The 27,248-nt window shown below is 38.3% G+C and overlaps 2 protein-coding genes across 5 annotated transcripts in view; one reads left to right on the top strand and one right to left on the bottom strand.

The window, feature by feature from the left end:
* Nucleotides 1–646: 646 nt before the first annotated feature.
* LOC306895122 (zinc finger MYM-type protein 4) lies at nucleotides 647–24,848 on the bottom strand. Of its 4 annotated transcripts, none has more exons than XM_079458128.1 (29): nucleotides 24,663–24,848; nucleotides 23,464–23,507; nucleotides 23,138–23,377; nucleotides 22,865–22,966; nucleotides 22,677–22,732; nucleotides 21,720–21,869; nucleotides 21,544–21,619; nucleotides 21,030–21,423; nucleotides 19,995–20,157; nucleotides 19,640–19,846; nucleotides 19,350–19,497; nucleotides 18,659–18,774; nucleotides 18,209–18,499; nucleotides 17,939–18,089; nucleotides 17,536–17,708; nucleotides 16,634–16,775; nucleotides 16,333–16,449; nucleotides 16,194–16,237; nucleotides 15,956–16,103; nucleotides 15,728–15,858; nucleotides 15,140–15,272; nucleotides 14,058–14,246; nucleotides 13,894–13,988; nucleotides 4,203–4,353; nucleotides 3,905–4,056; nucleotides 3,559–3,673; nucleotides 1,594–1,842; nucleotides 1,359–1,476; nucleotides 647–1,266 (listed from the first exon to the last, which is right to left on the bottom strand). In XM_079458128.1, the coding sequence occupies exons 2-29, from the start codon at nucleotides 23,477–23,479 to the stop codon at nucleotides 1,056–1,058; spliced, it is 4,278 nt and encodes a 1,425-aa protein (XP_079314254.1). In that variant the 5' UTR covers nucleotides 23,480–23,507; nucleotides 24,663–24,848; the 3' UTR covers nucleotides 647–1,055. The 4 variants fall into 4 exon arrangements, with proteins under 4 accessions (XP_079314254.1, XP_079314252.1, XP_079314253.1 ...); XM_079458126.1 differs by having other exon boundaries at nucleotides 1,359–1,479; nucleotides 24,663–24,817; XM_079458127.1 differs by lacking the exon at nucleotides 24,663–24,848 and adding an exon at nucleotides 24,063–24,109 and having other exon boundaries at nucleotides 1,359–1,479.
* Nucleotides 24,849–25,080: 232 nt separating this feature from the next.
* rtraf (RNA transcription, translation and transport factor) overlaps nucleotides 25,081–27,248 on the top strand; it is a 3,595-nt gene continuing 1,427 nt past the window's right edge. Inside the window, exons 1-4 of the mRNA XM_079458580.1 lie at nucleotides 25,081–25,326; nucleotides 25,624–25,748; nucleotides 25,836–25,935; nucleotides 26,756–26,836. Of these exons, the coding sequence (XP_079314706.1) occupies nucleotides 25,266–25,326; nucleotides 25,624–25,748; nucleotides 25,836–25,935; nucleotides 26,756–26,836 (367 nt within the window). The 5' untranslated portion in view covers nucleotides 25,081–25,265. The remainder of the gene's footprint in view (nucleotides 25,327–25,623; nucleotides 25,749–25,835; nucleotides 25,936–26,755; nucleotides 26,837–27,248) is intronic.

Here is a 27,248-nt window from a genome sequence, read left to right as displayed (position 1 = left end):
CAGTTGAACTAACAAAGCAGGAGTGCCCTCTGTTGACTGACGTGACCCTTGGAATCCACCTGAAACACCTAAAGGAATAATGCACCTTTTCCTAGATATGAACTCACAAAGGTCAATCGAGGTGCTACAATAAATCACTACAAGACTTTTTATTTTAACATTTCTTAAGAACTACGCAGCTATCCGAGTGCGTTAAAAATGCGTTTTTAAATGAATATGCTAACGCTGATTAAATCAGAGGAGGTTACAAGTTGCTGTAGTGTTGGTAGTTGTAGTTTCAATTCAACTTCTGCTACTTAGGCTGTTTCTCAATTCCGAGGACGCAAAGAACCGACTCGGAAAAACGAACTTGGAGGGACACGCCGACTTCAAGCGGGTTCCGTCTGTGCAAAGCTGCATTCAATGCATTGCTGATATCAGAACACATCAGGGTACTTTCATGCGTTCTCTGTTCTTGAGTATTGGTACAGACTTTGACGGTTATTGATGATGTAGAGCCAGAACATGAGAACACAAGACCACCGAAGAACATATCTTGAGAAACGTAGTCTTTACGGTTTGCCTTCTCAAGAAAGCAGATTTTTAACACTGATAACCATGTCAGCAACACAGACATCCTATACAAATCTAAAAACAACGCACTCGTACGTTTGAGAATTCAAATATATTTCCAAAGGTTACCAACAGTCATGACAAGATGAACGTTCAAACATATAAAGCTTCCCGCTATATAATTCTAAATACTGAGAAAGTTGTCTAGAGTGACAAATTATTAAAAATCAAACAGTTTTCCACCGAATTGTTCCTCTAAATTCTTGCGTAGTTATCTGTAATGGTCACAATAGAGCGAGAGCAAATGACTCGAGGAATGTCTGTTGACTGTGTGTACACAATGGGAAAGGATGTGTACAATGGTTTTAACCAAAACATTCATGGCATTCCCTATGCCTTTGAGTTCTAAAAAATATGTAGGTGTCAAACAATGTCTCATGATTGGAAGAGAGAGGTTTCCATGATTTCTAAGTCTTTGTCTTCAATTCACAGATTTGGGGTTCTCATTGAGAACTCTCTTCATCTGAAGAGTCCGGATATTTTTGCTGCATAGGGTCCAGGTGAATGTCTCGTACAACTACGATGCGTGTGAGCATGCTCTCCATCATCGCAGTGTCCAAAGGCTGAGCCGAGTACCACACGGGGCTGCTGGGGTGGCACGAGGTCTCAGGCTGCAGGTAGAACAGATCTGGATGCTGTTTCACAGAGTCTGAGCTGTGGATGTAACAGAGAAAGAACGTGAAAAAGGATTTGACCATACTAATGGCATTCAAATATTATGTAAAGTCTGATGTGTTTGTCCTCACCATTTAGAGAGATAGAACTCGTAGAGTCTAACAGGACAGCGTAAGGGGTTCTCAGAGTTCTCGGGCATCTCCATGAACTGCTCGTCCACCGTCTCCTCCTCACGTTTCCTTTTAACAGCTGCTGGATGTTCAATAGATACATATCAAGAAACATTATGAGTACAGATGCATACTGTAGTGATTCTGTTCAGTTGTGGTTATGTCAAGTGGTTGTTATATCATCGGCACATCACACCTCTCTTTTCTGTGGATTCCTCTTTGTTAGGTAGTTTGAATCTAAGAAAAGAGGTCACAGCATTTTTGGTGGTCTTGGAACACTGGGTGACATTAGAGAACGAGAGGCGTTGATGCTGTTCAACCGTTTTGAGGTTTAGCATTTTGGCTCCGAAAAACAGCAGCGTGTTGAGGAGGACGATAGGAGACAGTGCTCCCAACTGCTTACATTCCCAAAGGTATTCCTCTTCAACCCGTGAATTAATATAGCCTAAGGAAACAGAAGTGCAGACCTTTTTCATTGCCAATTCATATTGTGTAAACAGTTCTGCAAAGTGCAGTGTGTAATATTTTACAGGATCTATTGAAAGAAATGCAATTTAATATACATAACTGTATCTATAGAGGTGTATAAAGACCTTACATTGTGAAGCGTTATGTTTTATTACCTTACAATTCGCTATTTATATCTACAAATGCCTCACATGAAATGTCTTTTCTATGCTTTCCTGTAGCTCAGTGGTAAGAGCGTTGCGTTAACAACGCAAGGTTGTGTGTTGGATCCCAAGGGATTGCAGATACCTATGTAAAATGTATAGGATAATGCTATGTAAGTCAGTTTGGATAAAAGCATAAATGGACAAACTGCTCCACATGTCGTGTTTCGTAAATACGTTATCAATTTTGGCAAAGAAGCAAAAAGAGATGACATCTTTGTCATGTGAGAGCCACCGTAGTGATTTAAAAGGGAGGGGGGAGTGATGGACTGAGCCATTGTTTGCAATTAATGATCTCACCGCAAGATGCCGCTAAAATCTCCACAATTCAGCCTTTAAAGGAATACTTGATGCCAAAAGGTTTCAAGTGATCTGACATGTATAGCTCTGGCACCCTTGACGTCCTTTTTTGATGTTGTTCCCCTCTCCGTACCATGTATTTTGTTAGTGTATCTACTATTCTGGCAAAATAAAGCCTATATAACTTTAAATTAATAACCTTTAAAAAACTTTACACACTCATCTCATGTCGTATCAAAAACCCTTATGGTGATTTTCAGGGCTGGTTAAAAGTAATCGATTCTTCGATTTGAATCGATCTTCAATTTAAAGAAACAATATTAATAATCCAATAATCGATTCTTAAGGCTCGTGCCTATTAACGTGAAGGTGTATTTTATTAATTTAGCTGAGTAGGGGGGGTTTCAGTTACCAGCCTGTATATTTTATTGATTCAATGTCTGCAATTGTAATATTTTAAATTAAATACTGATAACAAATCGATATAGTTTCGAATCGCCAAAATGGTCTCCAAACCTTGCCTTGCTAAGTTCAATAACACGAGTTTTAAGGCATAGTCCATCCAAAAATGAAAGATTCTTCATTTATTTATTCATCCAGATGTCATTCCAACCCCTTTTACTTTATTTTCTTCAACCAAACAAACCTGGCCCCACTGACTTGCATTGTATGGACAAAAAACTAAGACATTTTGCTAAATCTTCTTTTGTTCCATAGAAGCTTTCCTGTAGCTCAGTGGTAAGAGCATTGCATTAACAACGCAAGGTTGTGTGTTCAATCCCAGGGGATTGGGGATACCTATGTAAAATGTATAGGATAATGCTATGTAAGTCGCTTTGGATATAAGCGTCTGCCAAATGCATAAATGTAAATAGATATACAGCTTTTAAATGACATGAGTGTATAAATGACAGAATATTTATTTTTTAGGAGAACTCTCCCTTTAAAACTGAACTACATATAAACATTACATTTCCTGATGCATCACACACCCAGTGCGATTTTACAGTAAAAGAACAATAAAAGCATCACATCTCCTTTTGACAAAAGAGAAATACAGGGGCTTGGAATGGCACAAGTGTGAGTAAACTGATCTGATAAAACAGTGTGCTTAAATGCCAGTAATGTGTTAATTATTGTTTCAAAAGGTGTCAGAAAGAAGACATAAGAGGTGATGTTGAAACATTTACCCCCAGGTGGCAAAGTATTGCCCCAGTCTTTCAGCAGCGTGGTGATCTCGCTGATGAACTCAACATAGAGAGAATCGGTGAAGATATTCTCAAGACGCCCCTTTTCGAGAAGACACTAAAAGAGTGACAAAAGGATATGCACAATAATGTCATAACTAACAAACACATTGAAAGATAAACTAAAAGATAAAATAAGACCATTTGTGGTTACTTTGGTTTCAGTCATTTTTGAAAGAGGTTGGCAAAAGCAACTTTCTAAGTAAGATCAGTGTGGGTGTGGACAAATCTACAATTTGACACACTATATAACTTTATAAACTATATAACATTAATTTAAAGATCAAACCTGCTGAATGCCAAGGCACAGGTAGTAGACGCTATCGGGTTCATAAACCTCGCCGTTCGGCCTGCGGACCTCCTTGATGAAACGACACAAACCGTAACAGAGTTCTGCAGAACTGCACTGTAACACATCCTCCTTCATAACCATGCGGCCCGCTGAAGAAGACACAGCGGGAAGTGAAAAAGATGCTAAAACACATACTGGGTGAGAGCACTGTCGCACTGCAGCTGCGAGAACGACCTTTACCAATGTGAATCATGAGGCACTGACTTCCCCTTCTGACCAATGAATGCAAACTTACGGGACTCTTGCTCTCCTTCGTCCGACGTCTGTCCTTTTTTAGATTTTACCCAGCTGGTCCAGGCTGCGACTCCGTACACTTGGTTAAGCTTTGAGCTGGAGGTGCTAAGCCAAACGCTGCCCGACGTGTCTGTTCCAGATCGCTTACGGCCCTGTAAGACACAAAGATTTTAATAATATACTCAATAAACAGGATATTAGAGTTTAGTTTGATCTCGAAAATGAAACCGAATCAAGCCAATAGGGTACATTTAAAGTGATAAAGATGCATCAAATAAATGTTCATAATGAATGTGAGGTCACTGTAAATTTTATACTATATAACCATAACCAAAACACACACCATTTCACCTTCCCATTTATTCAAGCACCTACAATAAAATAAAAGTTCCCAAAAAAGCCAAGATGATGTGCCTCTGAACGCGGTCTCGGATCTCCCACCCAAATCATTTCAATACATTTGTGTGTTAAACTTAAAACCATAAATATTTAACTCAATGACATTCTTGTTGTAAACGATGAATACAATTCAAGGTCTATCATATGACATTTTAAAATAAAACTAAAATAAACCTTTTTAGACAGATATACATTTTAAGAAAGAAAGCTCCATCTGCACGAGTAAACCACATGCATGGAGATTAATGTCAGAAGCACAGAATCTCTGACACTCGAGTAAACAGCTCTGTAAACATTCAATTTTTGTCAAGTAGGCAGCCTTTTTGGAAAAAAATATCATTTTGACAAAGACGCCTTCAAGCATCCATTTCCATTCGACACATTTGTCTCCTTTTATGGTGACTTTCTTCAACTGCAGCGGCCTCCATGGCAACCACATCTCCATCATCAACAACTTCAGCTTCCTCATCTGGCCTCTACTCAGACTCTTTTTATTACACCACACTGTGATTTCAACAAAGTTCTGGACATCACAGGAGTTCTTAAAGGGACAGTTCACCTAAAAATTAAAATTCTGTCATCATCTACTTACCCTCAGGTTGTTCCAAACCTATATAAATGTCTATGCAATACACAAAGATATTTGGAAGAATGTCAGTAACCAAACAGATCGTATCCCCCATTGACTCCCATAATATTTATTTTCCCTACATTGGCTGTAAATATGGATGAGATCTGTTTGGTTACTGACATTCTTCCAAATGTCTTCCATTGTGTTTAGCCGAACAACGATTTATACAGGTTTGGAACAAGCTGAGGGTAACTGTCTCTTTAACAGCCTCAGATCTTATACAAAAGATAGTTTGCCCGGTCCCTCCAGCGGGATATAAACCCTTCTAACTGCAACCAGACAGCATCCTCACTGTGCCATTTCTTTGCTTTCAAATAACAGATTCACACAAAGACACGTATATTAAGTCACACTGATATATCTGTGGATACTGGCCAACTGTATTTGAGATCATAATCAAAATTTTTCTAACAATCTAATAATTTGATCATATAGCGTACATCATTTATTAAGATCCACCGAAGACACGTGAACAATGTTTCATGAAACACAAAGTTAGCATCCTTTCGGAATAGGTTTAATGTAAAGCAGAACATGTCTTTATTGTTGTTATAAAATCATCTCTCACAGCCACATGCATTATTTACATTGAAATATATTACACACATCCTCTGAGCTTAAAGAACCGTTAGGGGTGTAACGACACAAAGATTATGATGGATTTCGTGAGAATTTGAACAATGAATTTCAAATAACATTTATTTTCAAAACATCACATTTAAAAGAAAATACAACATCGAAGATTTAATCGAATTTTCTATATATAAATTAATACAAATTAAAAAGGGATATCACAAAATAAAACTTCATTTGAACAAAATGGAAATAAAAAAGGAAGTAAGACTGCTTAACCTTGAAGGTCCAGTATAGATGGTATGGACGTGTCGTCACTTTACCATGTGAACACCACGTGACCACGCCAGAGCTCGCCCCGTGTTTGGCAAAACACTCAGCAAAATGACTGCTTACAATATCAGGAAACGCAATTCCGCACAACAGCTGATTCCTTTGTTAGTCGTAGGGAAGCCATTGTAATTTCAGCAAATAATTGCGTGTTTTAGTGCCAGTTTTTTTTTCCCTACTCTCCTAAGCTGTATTGCCATCCAAGGAAGCATGTCCCATTGAATAGTTTTGAAGTGAAGAGAATACTTTATGTGTGAAAAACAAAAAAAATAAAGAATTTAAATCATGTCCTCTGTCTTGTCAGTTTATGGCGCGTGTTCACGACATCACGATTAATGTCGTTTATTTGGTTTGCTTTTCGCACATTAAGTATTCTCATCGCTTCAAAATGTTTTCAATTGAGCCGCTATGAGCAGATGGACCATTTTAACGATGTCTTATACTTGTCTGAAACCTGCCAATAACTATAACCATGATGTCTATGAGGAGGCCTGGAAATCTCTGGGATGTCACGTAAAATATCTTTATTTGTGTTCCGAAGACGCCAGGAGCTCTTAAAACAAAATCACCCCCACTATCGCTAGGTTCTGAATAAAGAGAATGATTTGGGTATTAAATTAACCCTTTAATTTATTAAAGCTAAGGTAGGCTAGCTGTAGAAGAGGTGCATGAAGATATCTCTATACAATCCTGATAGTAATTAATAATAAAAGTGCTCTAAATATTAACTATCAATAACAGCGGCATATCGGTGAGGGCAAGACTGTCCTAAAACACATACAACTGAATGAGGGAGCTATTTCTTACTGGATACAATAACATTTACACTGAACCAATTCAATGCTAAATAAAAAATATAGACATCAGTTGGGAAATGTTAACATTTTGCGTTTCTTATCCATCAGAAACGCAGCTCTCCTGTTCATTTGTATGTGTTTACAGATGTTTGAAGGGCATTCTTGCCCTCCGCAATATGGCGGCGCTCCGTTCACCCTGCTCAGTCATAAACAAAACACGCTTGCAAAACTGCACAGCCTAACATTGAATCAATAATGAGAAAATATTTACACGTTGTCTACTATCTTAGAACGCAAACTTCCAGTTCCAACACCATTTCTTGGGGACCGTAAGAACTCGTTGATTCTGTCTTTGACGTGCTTTCGATTAACACTGGTCAAGCTGGGAAACTTTTGGCAAACGCTTTCAATGATAAATTGTCTAAAATTCAAAGGCAACGCATATTTGCCCCTTGCCCCATCCCAGTTGGTGGTCAACGCCCACTCTGCATAGAGCTTTTCAGGCAAGACAGCACGAAACAGCAAGCAACCGTATCGATCGGGCCGTCCGCGACTCTGAATCATTAATCTCTTCAACTGCTTCTTCGAAGGAGAAGTGATCTCAAAATCGGGATGGCATAATATTGGTGTAATTAAATATTGTCCTAGGGATTCCTCAGAAAACGTTTGTTGTTTTTCATCTGTGTCCTCACAGTCCAGCTGAGTCCTTGGCGCCTCTGTTGTAGCATCCGGCACCTCTGTTGTTGTCCCAGTCTTCTCTGTTATAGTCTCAGTCTGCTCTGTTATTGTCTCCAGCGCCTCTGTTGTCATCTCCGCCTCCTGCAACAGATACATCATCCACCTTCAGAAGGCTTTGTCATCTTTGGTACAGGACAACAGCGTCTCATAGCAGATGTCGCAAATTTCGTGCAGTGTTTGCTTTAATCGACCAATCATTTAACCTTAACAGTGTATTGTTTTACTATTAGCAAATTAGTACATTCTATATTCTGATCTAGCCTACAGATCAGCGGTCTCCAACCTTGTCTGGTTTTGTTTAAAAAAAATTCACACGGACCGGCTGGTGGGGATGGAGGGAAGTACAATGAAAATAATTAATCCATTATTGTGAATAAATAACTTATTATTACATACTTCTTTATTATTAATTTACTTTCCATTTAATCGTCAAACTGCGCATTCATGCCAACTGCATAAAAATAAAACATCACAACGTAAATTTAATTTAGTTTAAATCGTAAAATTTCGCCTGTACACATCACCGGTCTCGTATCACGGAGGACATCGGGAGCATAAGAGGACGAGCGACCAGACCGTCAGTGAGAGAGGACCAGGCTTTTAGTTATGGTTTGTGTGTGTCGCCGGCAGTTGCCCGTGAGGGGGCTGCCGGCTGTCTATTTACGTTTATATTTATTAATTAAATGTTGTTTTATGTTTGCCGGTTGCCGCCTCCTTCCTTGCTTTTATTGAACTGTGTTACAGTCGTTAAACTTCGCCGTCATTTCAACTTAATAAACAAAAACAATTTATTTTACATTAATTGTTCGAACTTCAAAATATAACTTTACAAAGCCATTTACAAACTCACCATGACTCAATTAATGGGAGCCTTAGGCTATAATACTATCCAAATGAGGAGGGACGAGTGACAGTAAAATGTCCAGCCTGCTTCGAAACTTTGTTTTTGCTGTCACAGTTTTTCAGTGCTGGATGTGTTTCAAAATGTCGAAGCAATTTTGAGGGCTTCATTGACTCATTCGCCAATTTATCTCCACATATTACACACACAGGGTTTGGAGCTGCCGGTACCGACAAACCCATAATTTAGATATGAATCGTCGTATTTTCGGGTTAAAGGTGGATTTCTTTTTCTTGTAAGTAACGTAAGCTGTCTCTGAATCACAATCACTGTCTTTTCTTACCTCCTCCACTAAAGAATCCATCGAGCGATGTTTGTTTGACACTCATTTTAATTCGGTCTCATCGTTGCTTAAAAAACGCACCGTCTGTGTAAATTTGAACGTTCGCTCTTAAAGAGCCAAGGCATAATAAAAATATACAATGACGTAACAGGGATTTTCAGCACATTCTTGCGACCCGGCTGCGGCTCTATGGTTGGGGACCTCTGCAATAGATACTGCGCATTTTAATGCAGTACGTTATTTAATGCGCTACCTAGTGGATATTGTGAGAAGCACAACAAATTTGTTTAAACTGAGAATTCTGTGTGATCCATCGTCATGAATTGTGTGAAAAAATATAAGTTCTAAATAGCCACATTTGTATGTTACAGCCATTTTTTGCATTGTGTTATACACTTCAATGTTTGACCCTATATCAACATGATTAAAAGCGTGACAGAAGTTATTTGCAGCTGCAATCTGTAATTTTTGCCATCTCTGTTTAAAACTTTCAGGTTATTTACCCTTATGTCAATCTGACATTTCCAATGAAATTATACTTGACGGCTGAAATAATAATAAATAATAAATAAATATATATCTTCATATTTTTACTTTAATATGTCTCTTTATAAATCTGCAAAAATAAAGTAATAACTTTTTAATCACGATTAACCGATTTACTGCACGACTTATTACACTTTACAAACGTAAGCGTAATTTGAGTTTCACGCCTTCAATAAGTCTCCTTTCAAATTCACAACAAACAAACACTTGGTTTGGAATTATTGTGCAAGTTTCCCAGTAGTGCAATAGCAAACTTGTATGGTCTATATTCTGATCTGGCTTATTGCTAGGTACCGTGTGTGTTTAAATGCAAAGCGTTATTTCATGCGCCACCTGGTGGATATTGTTTAAAGCACAACTCGTTTATTTATATTCGAAGCAAGATTTAGCATCATTCATCGTAACGTATAGCATGAAAACACACATTCTAAATAGCCACATCTGTATTGAATTATATAGTTTGTGCCATTATCTCTTTGTTTTAAAATTTCTGAGACTGAACTTCTAAAGAAAAACAGCGTTATCAAAAACTACCTCTGGATTAGACTGTAAACGTCCACGTCCAACACCAATTCTTGGAGAGGGTAAGAACTCGTTGATTCTGTCTTTGATGCGCTTTCGGTCACCGCTGGTTAAGCTGGGGAACTTCTCCGAAGCGGCTTTGATGATGAAGTGCCTTAAATTGACAGGCAACGCTAGTTTGCCCCTTGCCCCATCCCAGTTGGTGGTGGACGCCCACTCTGCATAGAGCTGTTAGGGTAAGACAGCCCGCAACAGCAAACAACCGTATCGATCGGGCCGGCCTCGACTCTGATTCATTAAATACTTTAGCTGCTGCTTCGAAGGAGAAGTGATCTTGAGATTGGGATGGGACCTTCCAGTTAGCACTCTTGAAGTTTGGCACGTAGAGTCAACAAAAGTTTTTGTTTGCTTCTCATCTGCGTCCTTACAGTCCTCATGTCCTTCAGTTGTCATCCCCGCCGCCTGCAAGAGATACATCAGCCACCTTCAGAAGGCTTTGTTAGCTGTGCTTCAGGCCAACGGGGTCTCATCTGGGATGTAGCAAACTTACTGAAATGTTGGCATTTTTAAATCGTCCAGTTGACCAGAACAGTGTACCTTTACCTCCGTTTCTACAAACATTGAAATATAAATATATTTGTCATTAACCGTAATAAGTTCCTACATGTAATGAACATAACCTTAACCACAAATAGTAGTAAGTCTCCTTTAAAACTATACAACTACTAGGGCTGCACGATAAATTGCATTCAACACTAAATATGGGGTAAATCGACCTGTCTAGAGTGGTTATGATATCACAAAGACTGCGATCATGTTTAATGCGCTGTTTGTTCGTAAAACTCGGCTTCGTGCGTGGTAGGATATGCTGCTCGATGGGAAGTTCGCGTCGCTTACAACGTGCGTTTGAAAAAGCAACAGTTGTCAAACATAAACTTTATAAATATACTTTGTTGTCACTAAAGGGGTCATATGGCACAAATACGTGTTTTTCTGTGTCTTTGGTGTTGTATAAGTTGCCCATGCATGTCTTAGACATGTTCAATTTCAGAAATTAAAGTGTCAGAACAAAAGATAGAATCTCATAATCTAAAAGCGAATGCTCACCCAGACCTGTCTGAAACGCCATGCTATTCACACAGTATTCGACCAATCATTAAGCACTGGTTAACTGGCCAATCGTAGCACACCTCACAACGTCTTTGAACCTTAAATCGTGAATACACATTGCACTACAGTTAATAACTTTTTTTATTATTGTAAGGTTAGGTTTAGGGTTGGGGTAGGCATTACCTAATGTCATTTGTTGTAACTTTATGGTTAGATTTTGCATCATTTCCGGCCGTAGACGTATCCCTTCTAGCCACACCCAACTACGTGTCTGATGGTACTTCTTCTGCAGCGTATATTCGAGTTTGGTTCCTATAATGAGAATACTCCATTTTATTTTCAAAAATGAAAATAAAAATAAAATGAATATGAAAATAAAATGAGTTCTCATTTTGGAACAAAACTTTTCACTTGGAGTAAATGCGTGAGAGCGCCCTCTAGCTTTTAGATGCAGCAGTATTTAACAGTACTTCCCTGACAAACTGCAGGAAAAAATAGCAGAAAACAGCAAAAAATCGCGTGCGGTTTATTTGTAATTCATCGTGCAGCCCTAACAACAACATACAGACACAAAGTTGTTATTGTTATCGTTGGGAACTTTCCAGTAGCAGTAGTATGAATAAGCTTGAACCAGTTCAGATTAAGTCTAGTTATGGTGAAATACTTTGTCTGATATTTGGTTTCCCGATAAGAATTGGGTTAAACCAAAATAAGTACCCCTAAATCTATTCATACAGAGATGTTCCCTCACTTTTTATCAGTGAAATTTCAATGAACTCTCAATAAATCGTTTTCACTTTTACATGACTCGTTTATTCATTTATGATCTTTGGAAGTTAATGATTTCTTTAACAGGCTAACTCGGGGCTCTTACGACACCTCAAACACTCGCACGATGTCGCACTGCCTCAGCTGGGACATCACCTCAAAACTAAAGTAAAAAGTGCTAAATGGCGCATTAAGACATAAATTAATGGCTACTAGAGCGATGCTTTTATTTCAATACAGTGCATATTGTTGCTATAATGTAGGAACATTTGGATTGTATTTAAACGGGTTACACGTTTAGATTGGGTCAGTCGCACCAGTGCGCCCAAATTTAAATATTTTTTACTGAAATGGTTGCAGTGAAACCCTGCCAACTTGCTAATTTGTGATTCATTGGAAATTAATTCACTGATAAATCAGACATCATTATAATGAAGCTTGTGAGGGAGTATTACTTCTTGTTACTCCATAACAAATACTACAGCAAAAAAGGGAAAAACTAAAGAAAAGAAATGAAGGGCATCAATCATTTTTTTATATATTTCCAGGACTGGGGGAACCCTGCGGCATACACATCACAACACAACTGACTGAATTTTACTTAATAAATAAATACAATAATGACAAAACTGTCACAAAAATTCTAAAACGTTTCAGTTATGCTTATGAGAAACAAGAATGAGCAAAGCCACCGAAGTCCTGCAATCCAAGAACTAAAACATTTTACCCGAAAATTCTTTCCAAACCTGTATGACTTTCTTCCGCAGGAAACATGAACATTGACTTCCATTGTGTGGACACAAAACCCACTGAGACATTTCTCAAAATATATTTTGTGTTCCACACAAAGGGTTTGAATGATAAATAAAGGATGAGTTTTTAATATTGTGTGAACTATCCCTTTAACATAGAATGTATTCTTTATAGAGGCACTGATGTTAAAATCTGTCCTGCCAATTTTCATTTGTTGGCTATCAATCTCTTGAATATAAGAATGAAAAACAGATGGAGCTCAGCAGATGCAGAAAAGGAAGCATTCATTCAAGTGTTCAAAAATAGGAAGCTTTACTTTTGTAAACATCTACACGTTTCATTTCAGCACAGAACACAACAGAATGAACTCAAATGTTTTATTGCCATACTTCTAGAGAAATCTCTCTATACAACTTAATGCTATGTAGAACATCACATAACTTTAACACTGACATTTTCATCATATTTCTGAATTTATCACGGTATTATATAACTATGAAACACATCTGGAGGAAGGCCTTTAGTATTTAACGCGATTCACGAGAATATATTAAAAACGATTTACCAGAATTACACCTACTGTACCTGAGAGCCTTGCTTGTCCTGTGTATTATAGCAAATAATCAGACTAACAAAACTTCAGTGAACAAAAGTGAAGAGGTTTGCTCATGTCATGTAAACATTTTACAGCGATTAAGTGTTTACTCCGGTTATTGGAAATAATCGCATTATTGGTGCACATGTACAAATACTCAATGATAAAAAAGACCAATGACAAACCGCACTGAAGCAATTCAATTATTTAAATGACTTGATGTGCATAAACGATTTGAATCTGGTCATTTGAGGATTATTTATATACACACCGTCAAACAGTCAAAACCGTAAAGCCAACATAAAGATTCATTTTTAGTCTTGATATCCTTGACAATTGACACAGCCGAATAATCGTATATGTTCAGACTTTCTTTTATGAAAATTCAGCACCTTGGATAATCTTTCATCTAACAAATGACAGACTTTAGCATCACACAACGTCAAACATCCGATAGGCCGAGTCATTTTTTGCAGAGTTGTATAGACATTGATCATTTTTAGATGCCCTCTGACTTCATTAAAACTTCTGGACCATCACATCGACTCTAGTTCGTTTTACAACGACCATTCATGCCAAACCAGAAACATTACACACATTCTGAAAACACTTCAGCCTTGATCTAAGTGTTTGGAAACAGCACTCACACTGCAAAGAAAGTTCAGCTAATTTTCAATCTCACATGAAAGATCGGAGTTTACAATCAGCCAGGAATCAGGTCTCTATGGTCCATTTGTGTTACATACCCTTTTTTTGGCAGGGTAGCCGTCTCTTCCCTTCCTGCGTCGCTTCAACGTCAATACCAGTCTGCTCTCTTTAGCTGATCCAGGGTCAGCTAATGCTGGGAAATCACAAGCTTTGGTTTAATTTATGGGAGATTTAAAAAATTTTTTTACTAAAAAACACTTACCACGGGGAAAGTCATTTTCCAAATCCAGATGTTCTGGTGATGCAGACGATGCCGCTTCTTGTGGAGCCCCTAATTCTGATGTTGGGACCAATTGTTTCCCCAAGACCCCGGGCTCCTCATTATCTGCCCAGCTGAAGGGTGTTGATGTGGCCTCTGACTCCAGATCTCCACTGTACGTGCTGCCCTGGTCTGAATAACAAAACCATTCAGTTTGTCAAATGGCAATACGAAAAGGACCAAGCTTAGCAAGGGATAGTTCATTCAAAATTCTTTCACAGTTCAGTCATACTCATGACATTCCCAACCTGTATGACTTTCTTTCTTTCGTGGAACACAAAAGATGATATTTGGAAAAACAATGGTAATGAAACAACATAGGATGCCAAAGACTTCCATTGTAGGAACCTAAAAAAACGATGTTTCTCAATATATCTTCGTTTCACAGAAAAAAGGTTACATTCAGGTTGACTTTTTGAACACGGGTGAATAAATGACAAAATGGGATTTATGTTTGGTTGAACTATCACTTTAAGAGGGCAAGGTTTGGCTGGTTAACGTGGCCACCTGGTGGTGGATGCCATAACTAAACCATACTATCGTGAAGTCATATTTTTCAGTTACAGACATTTATAACACCACAGCCAAATAGCTGCTATTACAGGAACAGTATGCCCAAAAATGAAAGTTCTGGTCATCATTTAAATACCCTCAGGTTATACCCCCTGATGAACACAGAGAGATATTTGGAAGAATGCTTGGAAGCAAACGTTCTTGGCCACCATAGTAGGAAAAATATCTTTGTAAACATTCCGAAGAATGTAGGAAAGCAAACCTTTGACCTGGGGCACTTTTGACCACTCCTGTATTTTATCTTACTATGGTGTAAGTGGTGGCCAAGAACTGTTTGGTTACAAGCATTTTTCCAAAAATCTTTCTCTGCGTTCATCAAAACAAAGAAATGTATACAGATTTGGAACAACTCCACGGTGAATAAATGTCACAACTGTCCCATCAAGATCAATGAATAGCAATAGATCCTCTATAAGTCCATGTTAACAAAAGATCAATCACGCAACATTTACCATGTGACACAGGCTTTTCTTTTCCCTTATAACCCTCATCGTCCTCCACCGAGCTCTGAGCAGGCAGACCGCTTTTACACTCCTCTGGTTCAGCCGCGTCTTGGGATCCAGGTATGACCACAGGTACAGGCACCTGGATGATAGCAGCAAAAAATTATAAAAGATGACCTTGTGATGTTTTTCCTCATACAACCTTGTTAAAAGTGACCTACAGCTTTTTGGCTTCCTCGGGGGAGTCCTCCGAGAAATCTAATTTAATCTTGTCCAGATAGGAATGTATATTTTTACACAACGCTTCTCATATATTATGACCTTGGTTGACTACCGTAAGTAAAGTCAAATTTAGCTGGTTCGTTTATGGCTGACAACCCATCTGACATGCAAAGAGAGTTGAATCAATAAGCAGCTATAGCACAGCCTGCGCAGTACGATGATGCACCAGTCCAGATCACGTGAACCGTCGTAATAAACACCTTTCTGATAATCATGTATCACAGACGTCCTTAAATAATTGTAACATTACTAAGAAAACTAAATTTTATATTCGATGACATCATTCTACGGACAATATACAGAAACAGTACTCACAGGTAGAGGAAGTCCCAGTGGAAACGGTGTGTACTGAGTGTACAGATGCATTGGCACGGGAATGTAAACTGGGATTGGAATGGGCACTGGGAATGGCACCAACCTCACCTTTTCTCCATTTTCACCAATCACTGCAAACAAAAAAATTTTTAATTTACTATCCAAGCATGCATTGTTCCTTTGCTTTCGTAGTGATGTGTGAAAAGCCTTCAGTTTGTGAAAGCCGACCTGTTTCAGACAGACGTGGAGCTGTTGGAGTATCTCGCTGACACTGGACCCCTTGTTCTTCAGTGATGGGTCGGCACATGAGAGCTTTATTCTTCAACATCCTGCGATGTGGAGTACTGGGCACTGCAGCATCGGTCTGTGTGCTAGCCTATTAAAGCAATGAGTACATATTATTATGATTTATATTCACAGATGTTTATACAACATGTTGAGAAGTGTAGTGTGTGGTAATACTTACTTCACCAATGTTTTTGGAGTTGGCGTTCGAGGTAGGGAGAGCTCCTGCAAATGTATTTATTCATTTAGTAGATGCTTTCATCCAAAGTGACTTGCAAAAGAGGAAGACATCATTTTTTAAATCATGACAACCCAAATACCTGTAACAGCAGTATTTCCAGGTAACGTTGAGGCGAGTGACACCACACCACCAATAACAGGCATGTCCTTTGAAATGGATAACGGAGCTTGTACCGTAGTCAAATTAGTCAGAGTACCTTCAGTGATAAGAGGCAAAACATGAGCGAATAAAATGGTTGCAACAAAATAATATATATATATATATTACTAAACAACAATCTTTAGATTAGCTTAAAAAGAACAACATGCAGCCTAATAATCGACGGCTACATCTAATCTAAATTTAAAAAATATATAGAAAAAATACAGCATGACACGCACTGTTCCTAGACTGACGATACATCAGGGTTCTTGAGCAGAAATTCCTCAAACAATTCATATTACAAAAATGTTTTTTGGATCCATATAAGACAAGGCTTTCCTTCAGCGGGCCCTGCTGTTTACAGTTGTAACATTTGGCCATCTGAAAAACACAAGGAGAAATCATTTAAAATCAACTTCATTCTAAAGAAAACGATTAAAACGGAAATATACATTTTAAGCAAAGACAAAAAGACAGATAACTGTAATGTGATGTTCACACCAAAAGCGAGGCATCACTTTCCTCGCAAGAACAGGCGTACGTGGCAATCACACAGCCAGATTCCCGTCATTCTCGTCGCCCGGTACATGTTCACAGCTATTCGTGCTTTTGCATTGACTTTGTATGGAATTTACTCGCATAAAAGTGTTATGCTGCTTTTTGGTGTGAACGCAATATAAGAAACTTGTTAATGTACAGAATAATTTAAGAGATACTTTTCATTTTATATGTCCCTTATATCTGGGTTTACAAACTGGGGTTCGGACACCCCGAGGGGGCCTCCAGGCAGGTTGAAAGAGGACCCCAGAAAAATGCAAGGAAATATTATTAAAGCAAGCTTCTAAAGGTCATCATTACGGTTTCAATTCTAAATGGTCTGCTTTCTTGCTACATGTATAGTTTGCAGCATTGTTTATATTTGTATCTTTCTAGTGAAGTTTCCTCACTATAGTAACTTTTTTATTTGTAAGTTTTTATAAATTTGAAAGGATACATCCTTCTTTACACAAAAATATTACAGAGGGATTTTAGAAAGGAGGTCCCTCAAAAAGGTTTAATCTAACTTGGGGGTCCTTGGCATCATACGTTTTGAAAACCCCTGCTTTATTCCATGGCTCCACCCATCCAAACAGTTTCTTACCTCATAAAAGAGCACTGTGTACTGAGACATGCAGTCTTCTGTGCAAAACTCCTCCAGCTTGCCTCCGAAAAAGTTCTGTACGGTTTTGTGTGTCATGTTTTGACAGTATGCACAAAACCTGAACTGAACTCCTTGCCGTTTGGTAAGGTCATGCTTAAAAAGCAGTTTACAGCCTATATAGGAAGAAAGAGTGAGATAAGCAGGTAAACATACATGTCAAACGATTATTAAGAACGACAGTTCCCTCTAAGATGTCAGCCAATATTTCACTGTGCATTTCACACTCGTTTTCAAATTTTATTTCAAATATTTTAGCATTTGCAATTGTGTTTTTTCCTTATCACATTTAAAAATGCAGATTAAAAAAGTTTAAATCAGAGATTAAAATAAAGGTTCGCCGCACCTTCGCAACAAAAATATCGGAGCTGCTTTTCATAAGTGATGGCGTCTTTGACCACCTTTTCCTGTTTGCAATACTCGCAAAAAGCCGTCACATTATGCTCTCTCTTATAAGCGTCACAACACGCTCGAGTGCAGAACGCCCCTGACAGTCCCTAAAAAAACAAAGGTTGAATTTCAATGCAATATAAAGACACTGTAATGACCTCTGTAATGATATGTAATTGCAACATTATGTTAGGAACCGCAGACATTTCACAAACCACTCACGTACCTTACATTGAAACACCTGAGGTTTGTCTTGGAACAGAACATGGCACTGCATGCACTCAAGTTCCTTTTTGTAAGCGCTTGGGATCGACTTCGTTGCTTTCTGTACGGTTTCTTGCGAGTTTACTGGACCTGGCGTATGAGATGGAACTGAATTTTGACTTTGGCCAGACACATTAGATGAAGAGGTCTGGGTGGGTGCGTGTTGCTCTGTGGGTTGCACCGATGGTGGGTTTTGAGCTTCATGCGAGTTCCCGTTTATCTGGTTATGAGGTACAGATGTGTTCATCTTGTCCTGCACACAAGAGCACACAAAATTTGTGTTACGTGTTGAAAAACTTAAGACCTTTTTTGCAGTTCACTAGTCTTGTGGTGTGACTTATTCAGTTTTAAAAGCACAAAATATCCACCGCCAACAACCCAAAACAGAACTGGTTGAAGGCTCTGTGACTACCTGAAACTTGCCGACACAATCTAATGAGCAGAAGTTCCTGATGGATCCGTCAGCGATGGCGAGGTGATACTGAGGAATGGCTAACTTCTTGCAGCTTGTGCAGGGGAAAGACGTGCCTAAATAAAAGAAGAAAAACACTCTTTGGGTGAATCTCACAAGTAAGAAACATGTTTGGCCGAACTTCCACCTCTAGAGAAACTAAGTTATAATATTCTTATTTTGCACAAAGAAAATTAAGCCTAATTTAGATGTAGATGAGATACTGAAATATTTTTTCTATTAAATTTACAGACAGTTTATAAAAACATGTAAAAAGAAATGTACATCACAATGCAGACATCGTTACATGTGTCAGTTTAGTTTCATTCTGTGAACTAGTAACAACATTTTTCCTAAATTCCAGATAAAAAAAATATGGTTTGTTAACTGCAGGAAATTTAACCGGGAAAAACTGGTCAAAGATGCAATGTTTGCCATTCTTGAAAACAAGTGCAAGTTCATGTTTAACCAATATCATACAAATGTATAACATGTATCAAAATGGCCTCGAAAACATGCAGTAATGGTAAAGGGAAGCATTTTTTGTGCATGTATACTTTAACTTTTACTTTGAGATCAAATGTGACTTAAATATGTTCATGTAATTCACTTGATAAATCCTTATAGTACACCATTAAAACACAAAATTCACCTGTCAGACTGGGAGACGCTTGACTCAAGGCCACACATCTTTGAGAGCAGAAGAACTCTGTGACACCCTGTATGTTTGTGCCATCGATCATTTGATCCAAATTTTTTAACTCTTGGCAATAGGGACAAGAAAGCCTCTTGCCACTCTTCTGCAAGAAAGTCAAAAGGTTTATGTTAAACCACTAATTGTGCCATTTTCATTGATGACAAATGTGAGAAGCTTTAAATACATTGATAGTATATTAATAGTACACACATGGTATGGTAAATATTCAGGTAGTGTTGATGTACCTGTTTGAAAGTAGTGATACAGTCAGTGGTGCAGAACTTTTTAATACCGTCCTCTATCTGAACGAGATGATAGTTTCCCGAGGCGTTACAGTTGCCACAGTTCTCGCAGTAGCTCATGTAAAGATTTCTAGAAGATCGGAAGCGTGCAAAGCATTCATCGCTGCACAGCTTGTGCACAACACCCAAATGAGTAACTTCATGCTGAATCTGCAATAATAAAATATTACAATTGCATTGCAGATGATTTTTTTATTCTGTACTCACGTATAAGTAGCTTTGCATTCAACATTATAATCTTAACACACACTGTCCCATGTGTGAGAACCAAAAACAAAAGTTTTCTGTTGCGTCTTACCTCTCTGACCAGCTTACACACATTGCATTGTGTGAATATATCCGGAGGCGCGTTTTCATATCTGTCTTTATAAATATTTAGACAAGCAAGGCTACAGAATTCCTTTAGTGTATTCATAGAGCCCACGGGGATGGTTATCAGGTCCTTCAGATTCACAATTACCCTTTCAGACAATGACAATAAAAAAATTATTAGTTCATTCACATTTTAGTCTGTTCTTCACAAAATAAGTGGCTTAGGAATCATAACATTTAAAGAGAATGACAGCCTGTGGTCTTAATACACTTTTATTGGTAAAAAGTCAAGTAACTGAGTAATATCTTTTTTTAAATTAACTATTTGCTTTAAAGAGATACTTTACTTGCAAATAAAAATTTCACCATGTTTTACTCACCCTCAAGGCATCCTAACAGCTTATGGTTTTCTTCTTGAAGAATAATGCAGCCGGAGTTATAATACCACGTATCATTTTACTTCAAAGCGGTAGAATGAGATTGAATGGGTGTTGACTTTTTGAAGCTCCAAAAAGAACTGCTCGACACGGCTCCGTGGCCTTAACAATGGTATTCTCAAGCGAATCGATGTGTTTGTTTAAGATAAATATCCTTATTGACTGCGCTATTAACGTTGATGTCTAGCTTCCCTCATCTCTCAAATGCGTGTTGACCAGAGGCTTGTTTTCCGGCAGATGACGGTAACGAAAGCTCCCGCCAGAGCAGACACTATTCTATTGGAACAAAACGAAAAATGCAGCGTTCATCATCGAGTCTTGTGTCATCTGCCGGAAAAACAGGCTTCTGGTTCAGATGCATTCGAGAGATGACAGAAGTTCGTTGATCGATTAATTCACTTTTTGGAGCTTCAAAAGGCCGCTTAGAAGTAAAATGATACGTGTTATTATAACTACGACTGCATTATTCTTCAGGAAGAAAACCATATTTAATTAGGATGTCTTGAGGGTGAATAAAACATGGGGAAATTTGGATTTGCTAGTAAAGTATCCCTTTAATCCCTTTAACGTAAAGCAGTACTCACTTAAGGCAGAGGTTGCAGGTTTTTCTGGGAGCGATAATGGGGGTAAACTGAACGGAGGGTAGACTGAAACTGGTCAGGCAGACCGTAGAGCAAAACAGCTGGTTGGAGCCTTTCCGCTGGAAGGCAGTTTGACCCTTCTGCAGGGTTTTAGAGCAGCCGGAACAGCAGATCCTCACTGCTGGCGGGGGGACGTGGACAGAGGGGGCAGGAGGTTGGACGGGAGCCTGAGACAGTATTGCCGTCTGCATCCGGATTTGAGGTTGCATTTGGGGCCTGGGCTGTATACGCAGTTGAAACTGAGGTTGGGCTTGGGTTGGAAGAATTAAAGTCCCTCTGAGTGAAGTAGACCGGGACATCACCGGGAATGATGACTGCTGGACGGTCGCCACTGGAGCTGCGAGAACAAACCTGGTTAGAGTCACACTTTACGATAAGGTTTTATTTTTTATTAACAGTACGGCTAATACAGGTCTTATCATAAGGGTATCATTTGCAAAAACGGAAATGAGCTCACTTGAAACTGCATCACTATTGTTTCCACTAACAGAGAACACAGAGCTTATCCTCAACTCATCTGACACAGAGGACGCCTGAAATGAGACAGCAAATTGTTTATTATGCCACATGTCTTCTCAAAAGAGAGGAAAGGATTTGACTGTTTTATGGACAAGACTGAAGTAAACATCTTACCTCATTCTCATTAATCTCCTGTTTAACATTGCTGGTGTCAGACTGGGGTATTAATGCTTTATCATAATCCTCATCTATAGGTTCATCCTTAATTTGTATTACAGGTGAGAAATGAGTTTCTTTATCTTGCCCGGGAGGCTCCTTCGGTAACTGGAAATGAAAGAAAGTGTTCAAAAAACATCTTACATCATCTCTGTCATGTTTAACAGTGAAAAGAATGTCAAATAGAAAAAACCCGGCCAAGATAGCATTATGGGAAAAAACATTACTGTACAGCTTCATCCACATGGATATAGTTGAGTAAAATACATTAAATAAAGTACCTACTTCATGACTGTTACATTTTAGATTTATTAATTTAGTAGATGCTTCCACTTACAATTGAGAGAGCATTTAACATTTTCTCTGAAGATAACACTGTGTCTACACCGGACGCTGCGCGTCATTTAGCAGACGCTTTTATCCATAGCGATTTACAGATGAGGAAACATTGGAAGCAATTATAACAACATAGAATTATAACAACATAGAAATATAACATAAGAAATATAAGCATTAGAAATATAACTTTATAGTTAAAAATTCCTTTAAAATTCTGTTAACATTAAACGCACGTAGCGCGACACGAGGCTTGTTCTAATGGGATTATCACGTCCGGTATAGAAAGGTGTTAAAATAGACGCATACTTCCAAATCCTGAAGAAAGCAGTTTGGGTATTTCTTCCATACTGTTCACTCAATACAAAAGACTTGAACATACTACTCATTTTACAAAGTAATTTTTATATACTATAAGTAGAGGGGTGGGTGATTTCGGACACAGGTCAGTGGCCACTTTATCAAAATACTTAAACAGTTACTCAAGCATCAAAATAGATATGAAATGTGATTTAAAGATGCGTTCACACAGCCAGACAAAACAGCCAAAGGTTTTGTCATTTGTTTATCCAAACTTACATTGGCATCTCTTTGTGGTGTCCTAGTATCAACTTGTGACTGCGTTTCCGGGATATCTGATGCAGTGGACATACAGTTTCATAAACAGCTTCTAATGACATGTGGAATTATAGTACTAGTACAATACAAAATCATTTATGAAAAATTACAAAAATATAAATGTTTCTGGTGCATGAGTTCATTTGTACCTATAATGGCGTCAGATGAAGGGGTGAGAGGATTTTCCTCAGATACTTTTGTTCTCTCTTCATCCACTTCTGATGATCCAATGGTAGAGGAACTGTTTTCTTCTATAGTCACAGAGAATCCAATTTTAGGCATTAAAACCAGTCGAGAATTCATAGTTAAATTTGAAACACACTTATGTAAGTGATACAATAAAAGAGTACAAAATAGAAACGTCTTTAAAGTTTTTGTTCTTAAACAACACGCCAAGTATGACTTCAGAAATGTAAACTTACCTGCATTTGCAGCAGTAGCTTGCGCTCCATCTCGGCTGTCATTTTTATCCTCATCATTACGATCATCATCACTGTTTCTGTCTAACTGAGAGAAAACCCTCTGACTGAAGGTACTGTCCATTTCCCAGTCATCGTCATCTGTCCCAAAGACAGGAAGTCCATCAAGCTCCTCATCCATGCGAGCATCAGATGGAGCACTGCTACCCACACCCTGATCGTTCGATGGTTGAACCTCCAATTCTAAAAGGAAACAAAAACATATAGCATGACATATACCAGCGTGAGAGACTCCATTTAAACTACTAAGATAAGAGTTTCTGATTTACCTGATGATTCGTCCATCTACCCCAAATCCAAAAGTGCTGACTCGCTATATGATAAATTATAAAAGATCAGCTTAGTGGGTGTTCAAATATGTTATGGCGCAAAACAGAGCAAACGGATATGCGATTAAAAAAAAAAGATTATTAAGATCGAAAAGTTGTTTCTGTTGCTAAAGCAATTTTTATGTTACGAATCGCCGGCCCTTCAAATCTTATACGACGGAAACAGATAAATAGTAGACGGACTATATATATTTGGTTAATAAACCATACTTTTTATTTGTGCATCCAGTTGACATGTTATTCTAATTCCCTCCCTACTGTTCATTATTTCAAAAATACAATGACTAATAAATATTCGGAACGTCTCATCAATGGCTGATAATATTTAACAACATAACATGCAATCTTATGAAATAAAACATCATATGAAAATGTACTGTAGTAGGTGTAGCTCATAAATGGTTGACAGATACACATGCCTATGCAAGAAAATTAAAGCTAACCAAATTTACACAACATGTTTCAATTTTATAATGGGTCTTATAAGCCACAAGTCTATTCCATTTAGCATTGAAAAAGCGCATTAAAACCATACATACGGCGGTCAAATCTACAGTGTTTTGGAGGCAAAATTCCTTCTTCTGCGACAGGGATAATGGAGCAACGTGACGTATTTCCGGTTCCTTGGATGTGAACGCGATCTAACAGAAGGCCGCCCCGAAAGACCACCTCAACACATTTGGCAGACAACTTACAGTTTATTTAAGCAAACAAACGCCTTTTGCACTGCGTACACAATGAGATAACAGGAACATTGTAGAGATGTATATTTACATATTTTACCATTAGTTTTAAAGCACAATAAAACATGCATTATCACACATACAACAACAAAACGATGCATTCACAAGATAAACATAGAAGATTGGACTAGATTTAATCTGCATTGAGAGACTGCTGGCACTCATGCATGCATCTGCATTGGGGAAAGCCTAAATGTATATGCGCCGGGTTATAAATACAGCTATAAATCTACAAGTCGGGGCACATGCATCCTAAAAATTATAGTTAGCCATTAAAGCCAAACACAAATCTATTGAGCATCACCATTCTGCACATATACCTGCATTGCACAAACACGAGCATGCTAGCTAGGTGTGAGAAATTTAATTCGATACTTGTGTGTTAAAAGTACTTACGAAGAAAGAACGACTGTCAAACAGGGACTCGCATGCGTACTATTAATTTGTTTTGTGTCTTAAAATCTTCACTTTTGTGTTGTACGTACAAAGCCTTTCACAAAAGACACAACGGGATGGAATCGACCTCCTACTGGTTTGCCACGGGGCCGAATATGTTTGCTGCCCCCAAGCGTAACGGAGGACGCATGCCGCGGACTGGGGAAATAATAATAAAGTGATAAATGATATTAAATATAAAATAGTTTCGATTTAAAAGATGTTTAATTTCTATTTTATATTACATAAATCACATTATAATATAACACGATTTATTTTGAGAGCGCTCAGCATCTTACAAGCTTATCGATTAAATAATGATAAAATCGTAGACGGTTTAACAGTCACAGTATTTAATAGAATCGAGTTATTTTTGTCAGGGAAATGCGAAGCATTTACATGTTGTTCCGGACTCTTATTTTGAAAGCAAAACGCCTCGTTGTGGTTCTTCCGGTTGCTCAATGCTCTACACTAGAAGGCTTGAGCAGGTTGTTGTGGCTCTTTAACCAAAAGTCTAAACATATTGAAAATATTGATCTTTAAACCGTATTGTCGTGGACAGCGATGTTTCGCAGAAAGCTAACAGCTTTAGAATACCACAACCCAGCGGGATTTGATTGTAAAGGTAGGAAACAGCATAAGAGTCGTGGTCAGGGTTTCTGTGACGTGTTGCCTCATGCCTACAATTCTGATAATGGTCGTGCGCGATAAAACATATCTTAGAATAGTCTCAAATAAACTAAAGTTACGAATACGGTTCTCAACAAACAGTTGGTCTGTCATATTGCTGCTATCTATATTTTTAGAATGATGTAACAATTAAATGGAAACTGTCGACTGAAGTAGCTATGTACTCTGTAATATTAATGTTGTAGGCTGTCAATATTCATATCAACATTTTTTCCCAATCTTCTCCACCCAGATGACACCGAATTTAGAAATTTCATAGTTTGGCTGGAAGATCAAAAAATCAGACACTACAAAATCGAGGACAGAGGAAACCTCAGGAACATCGCCAGCTCGGACTGGCCTACGTTCTTTGAAAAAGTAAGTTAAACTTATCATATCAAATCAAACAAATCGCCAATAAAAAGCAAGTGTCATGTCGTTATGCAACGTTTACGTGTTTTGCAGTATCTTCAAGATCTGAAGTGTCCATTCAACGGACAAGAAAGACAAGAGAACGTGGACTGGCTTCTGGGTCTTGCCGTGCGATTCGAGTATGGAGATAATGGTATAATACATTCAATGATCATTTTATCTAATGTTTGACCAGTGTGGGTTTTTCAACATCAGTAGTGACATCCAAACTCTGCCATGTCCCTTTTGAATTCTTTCTATAAGTTATGTCCAAACCCAGACCACTAGATGGCAGCAGTTGCGTAGTTTGCAATACCATGCAGCAGTGTTTCTCAAACTTTTTCTGCCATTCCCCACTTTGGAGGTAGGGTAGGGGTCTGAGCCCCACCTGTCCACAATAGCCAAAAACAAAATGGTAATAAAATTTAGGTCAACTGTCTGTCTTGGTTTTCTCTGCTGGTGTCGACTCTCCAGTTTTCTTTTCATTCCATGTCACAAACCTCTGACATAAAATCATTCTTGCAATTTATTTGCAAATCTAAGTAAGGCTTACATTAAAATGTCGTTGTTTTGTTTTGACTGTATGGTCAAATAATAAAGTAGTTAATAGAGATAAATAAACACAAAAATGACTAAATGTCCACCCATTTGTCGCGCCCCACTTGTCATGTGTCTATTCCCCACCAGTGGGGCCCGCCCCACACTTTGAGAAACACTGGTATACAGTAACATAGGTCATCTATCCACACACTTATGCAATGGCACATGAATGCACAATGTCTATTCAAGTTAACGTTAGAAGTGCTTATAATAAATGTAACAGTCTAAAGAGCCAAAACATCTAAATATTTTGCTCTTGGTAGCCATAGGATGGGGACAATATATCTCACTGTAACTTAGTTTGATAGGACATAACCCCTTTATTTTTGACGCATGCATTGCAATGACTGCTCGTGTTATTTTGCTCTCCACAGTTGAGAAATATCAAAACTGCAAACCCATGAAGGAGGCCAATGATGATCAGAAGCCTGCAGACCCTTTGATTAATCTGGACAGTGAGTGTTCTTTCTGTGTCCTTTATTTTAGTCTCAAGTCCTGAAGATGCAGAAGGCTGATTAAACCAGTTCAAGCTCTAAAGTGGCTTTTCGCGTCAGTCTGAACTAACCGAATACACGCCCACCTCTCTCCACAACCCTTAATAAATGGGCTTTCCAACTGTCCAACAGCATTGTGCTGATTTCAATGCATCCACTAAAAGAAAAACATAGGAGCAGTATGAGACTGTTAAAAGAATCTAAATCCTCACTTGACTATATTTTCGTTTGTAAGCAGTTGGTTCAGTTGTCAATTTGTATGAATCGTGTTGGCATAGTTTATCAGTGTAAATACGCTGTGGGTGTACCCGTTTCATATGCAATTTTTTTCAGAGATCAAGATTTTTCCTCCATGGTTTGCCTTAGTTGTGCA

Source organism: Barbatula barbatula (assembly GCF_947034865.1).
Source record: "Barbatula barbatula genome assembly, chromosome: 6".
NCBI lineage: Eukaryota > Metazoa > Chordata > Actinopteri > Cypriniformes > Nemacheilidae > Barbatula > Barbatula barbatula.
The sequence above is the reverse complement of the archived record's forward strand: the minus strand, read 5'-3'. Positions and strand labels throughout refer to the sequence as shown.